The following is a 3,319-nucleotide window of genomic DNA, read 5'->3' on the forward strand; positions in this document are numbered from 1 at the left end:
TTTGGTCATAGTTGATGATTTCTCCCGGTACACTTGGACATTCTTCTTGCAAGACAAGGCCGAAGTTGCATCAATATTCAAGAAATTTGCAAAGAATGCCCAAAATCAATTTGATGTGAAGATCAAGAAAATTAGAAGTGACAATGGCAAAGAGTTTGACAACACCAACATTGAAGAATATTGTGATGAAGTGGGAATCAAGCATGAGTTCTCCTCAACATACACACCACAACAAAATGGGGTTGTAGAAAGAAAGAACCGGACATTGATCACCTTGGCAAGAACAATGCTAGATGAGTATAACACTTCGGAGAAGATGTGGGCCGAGGCAATCAACACGGCATGCTATGCTTCAAACCGGCTCTTTCCACATAAGTTCCTAGAGAAGACACCATATGAGTTGCTCAATGGGAAGAAGCCCGATGTCTCATTCTTTAGAGTGTTTGGGTGCAAGTGCTACATCTACAAGAAGCGCCAACACTTGGGAAAGTTCCAAAGAAGATGTGACATTGGCTACTTGGTTGGCTATTCATCAAAGTCCAAAGCATATAGGGTCTTTAACCATGCCACAAACATGGTTGAAGAAACATTTGATGTTGAATTTGATGAAACTAATGGCTCCCAAGGAGCAAGTGATAATCTTGATGATGTAGGTGGTGAACCATTGAGGGATGCCATGAAGAACATGCTGGTGGGAGACCTCAAGCCTAAAGAAGATGATGATGATGTGCAAGTCATTGAGCCACCATCCACCTCACAAGGTCCACAAGATGAAGACAAGGATGTGAGAGATGCTCATGAAGACACCCTAGTCACTCATGAGCAAGCGGTGGCACAAGCACAAGATGTTGATGCTCCACAACCAACCCCTCAAGTGGCACCAAGAAGAACATCACATCTCCTCCAAGATCACTCTCAAGATCTCATCATCGGGAGTCCATCACGTGGTGTAACTACTCGTTCTAGACATGCTTTATTTATTGAACATCACGCTTTTGTGTCTCTTGAAGATGAACCAAAGACTATAGAGGAAGCTCTTCGTGATGCGGATTGGACCATGGCCATGCAAGAGGAGTTGAACAACTTCTCTCGCAACCAACTATGGACACTTGAAGAGCGACCCAAAGATGCAAGAGTGATTGGAACAAAGTGGGTCTTCCGGAACAAGAAGGATGATCAAGGCAAGGTGGTGCGCAACAAGGCAAGACTTGTGGCAAAAGGCTTTTCACAAGTGGAAGGTCTTGACTTCAGTGAAACGTTTGCACCGGTGGCAAGACTTGAAGCAATCCGTATCCTACTTGCATATGCATCAAGTCATGATATCAAATTATTTCAAATGGATGTGAAAAGTGCCTTTTTAAATGGTTATATTAATGAGCTTGTCTATGTTGAGCAACCCCCCGGTTTTGAAGACCCTAGGTACCCCAAGCATGTCTACCGGTTGTCCAAGGCACTCTATGGTCTCAAGCAAGCTCCTAGAGCTTGGTATGAGAGGCTTAGGGACTTCCTCATTGAGAAGGGCTTCAATATTGGGAAAGTTGACACAACACTCTTCACCAAGAAAATGAATGGGGAAATCTTCATTTGCCAAGTTTATGTTGATGATATTATTTTTGGCTCTACTAATGAAGATTTTTGCAAGGAATTTGGTGATTTGATGTCCAAAGAGTTTGAGATGTCCATGATTGGCGAGCTATCCTTCTTCCTAGGATTTCAAGTCAAACAAATGAAGGAAGGGGTTTTCATCTCTCAAGAGAAGTACACTCAAGATCTTCTCAAGAGGTTCAAGATGATGGATTGCAAGCCAATCAAGACTCCCATGGCATTAAATGGGCATCTCGACTTGGATGAGGGAGGTAACCCTATTGACAAGACTCTCTATCGCTCCATGATAGGAAGTCTACTCTACCTCACCGCATCTAGGCCCGATATAATGTTTAGTGTGTGTATGTGTGCTAGATATCAAGCAATGCCTATGGAATCTCACTTGATTGCGGTCAAGAGAATTCTTAGGTATCTAAAATACACACCTTGCCTAGGCTTGTGGTATCCCAAAGGTGCAAGATTCCAACTTGTAGGCTATTCCGATTCGGATTATGCCGGGTGCCGGATTGATAGAAAAAGCACATCCGGCGGGTGCCACTTCCTAGGTAGATCACTTGTCTCTTGGATGTCAAAGAAACAAAATAGTGTTGCTTTGTCAACGGCCGAGGCGGAATATATAGCCGCCGGTGCTTGTTGTGCACAAATACTCTACATGAAACAAACCTTGCTAGACTATGGAATAGTACTAGACAAAGTACCTTTGTTGTGTGACAACGAAAGTGCCGTAAAACTTGCAAACAACCCGGTTCAGCACACCCGCACAAAACATATTGACATCCGCCACCACTTCCTTAGGGATCACGTTGCTAAAGGTGACATATCCCTAGAGAATGTGGGAACAGAAAATCAATTGGCGGATATCTTCACAAAACCCCTAGATGAAGCTAGGTTTTGTATGTTGAGAAATGAACTTAATGTGCTTGACCTATCCAACTTCACTAAAAGATAAAAGTTGTGTGTTGAATCTTGTAAATAACTTTTGCTTTGCATATCATGCATACTTAAAACTAAAATTCAACTTGCATGTAGGGCTTGTCTAACATGGTTAAGATAACCCCTTTTGAGTGTGTGAAAAAGCTTAACCTTGGATCAAACTTGACAAGCACTAGTTTACTTTCAAGTATTGCACTACAACTCATTTCATTTGCATGCTTGTTAGTTGACCGTTTCTTTTCGGTTATTCGTTGAGCATCCGCTGTGTTCGTCCATAGATAGGGGGAGCATTCCAAGCTCATTATGTTTCAAACCCCTAGCTTTATGGCCATACGATGCTCCTTGGTGTTTCTCTTGAACTATTTTCATAAAAACTACTAAGCCTATGGCTAATTATTTGTGAAAACTTGAGGGTTTGAGAGAAGTCACTCATACCAGTTCCATTTGGTGTTTCCTTGTGTGCTTTTGAAGATGGAACTTGGTTGGGTCAAAGTCGGACGTGGTGCTTATTTGGAAAAGTGCTCAGAGGAACACCGAACGATGCACCGGATGCTGCCTCTGAGCGTCCGGTGCGGTGAGTGCGCCAGACTGTACTCACCGGACGCAGGTACAGTATCCCTGTTGCGTCCGGTGCGGTGCGTCCGGTGCTCACCTGGTGTGACCTAAAGCACCGGACGCTAAAGCCAGCGTCCGGTGCCCATCGCCCGGTGCAAAACCAAAATGCAAACCTCTCTGCGCATGAGTCCGGTGGTCACCGGACGCGTCCGGTGCCACTTTAAGA

At 43.9% G+C, this 3,319-nt stretch overlaps 1 protein-coding gene across 1 annotated transcript; it reads left to right on the forward strand.

Moving 5' to 3' along the window:
- On the forward strand, window positions 1,346-2,380 carry LOC110431003 (uncharacterized mitochondrial protein AtMg00810-like; the record flags this gene model as incomplete). Its single annotated transcript, XM_021449435.1, has 1 exon — window positions 1,346-2,380. A coding segment is annotated over one exon (1,035 nt), but the record flags the coding sequence as incomplete, so codon positions are not given.

This window comes from Sorghum bicolor, chromosome 10 (assembly GCF_000003195.3).
Source record: "Sorghum bicolor cultivar BTx623 chromosome 10, Sorghum_bicolor_NCBIv3, whole genome shotgun sequence".
Lineage (NCBI taxonomy): Eukaryota > Viridiplantae > Streptophyta > Magnoliopsida > Poales > Poaceae > Sorghum > Sorghum bicolor.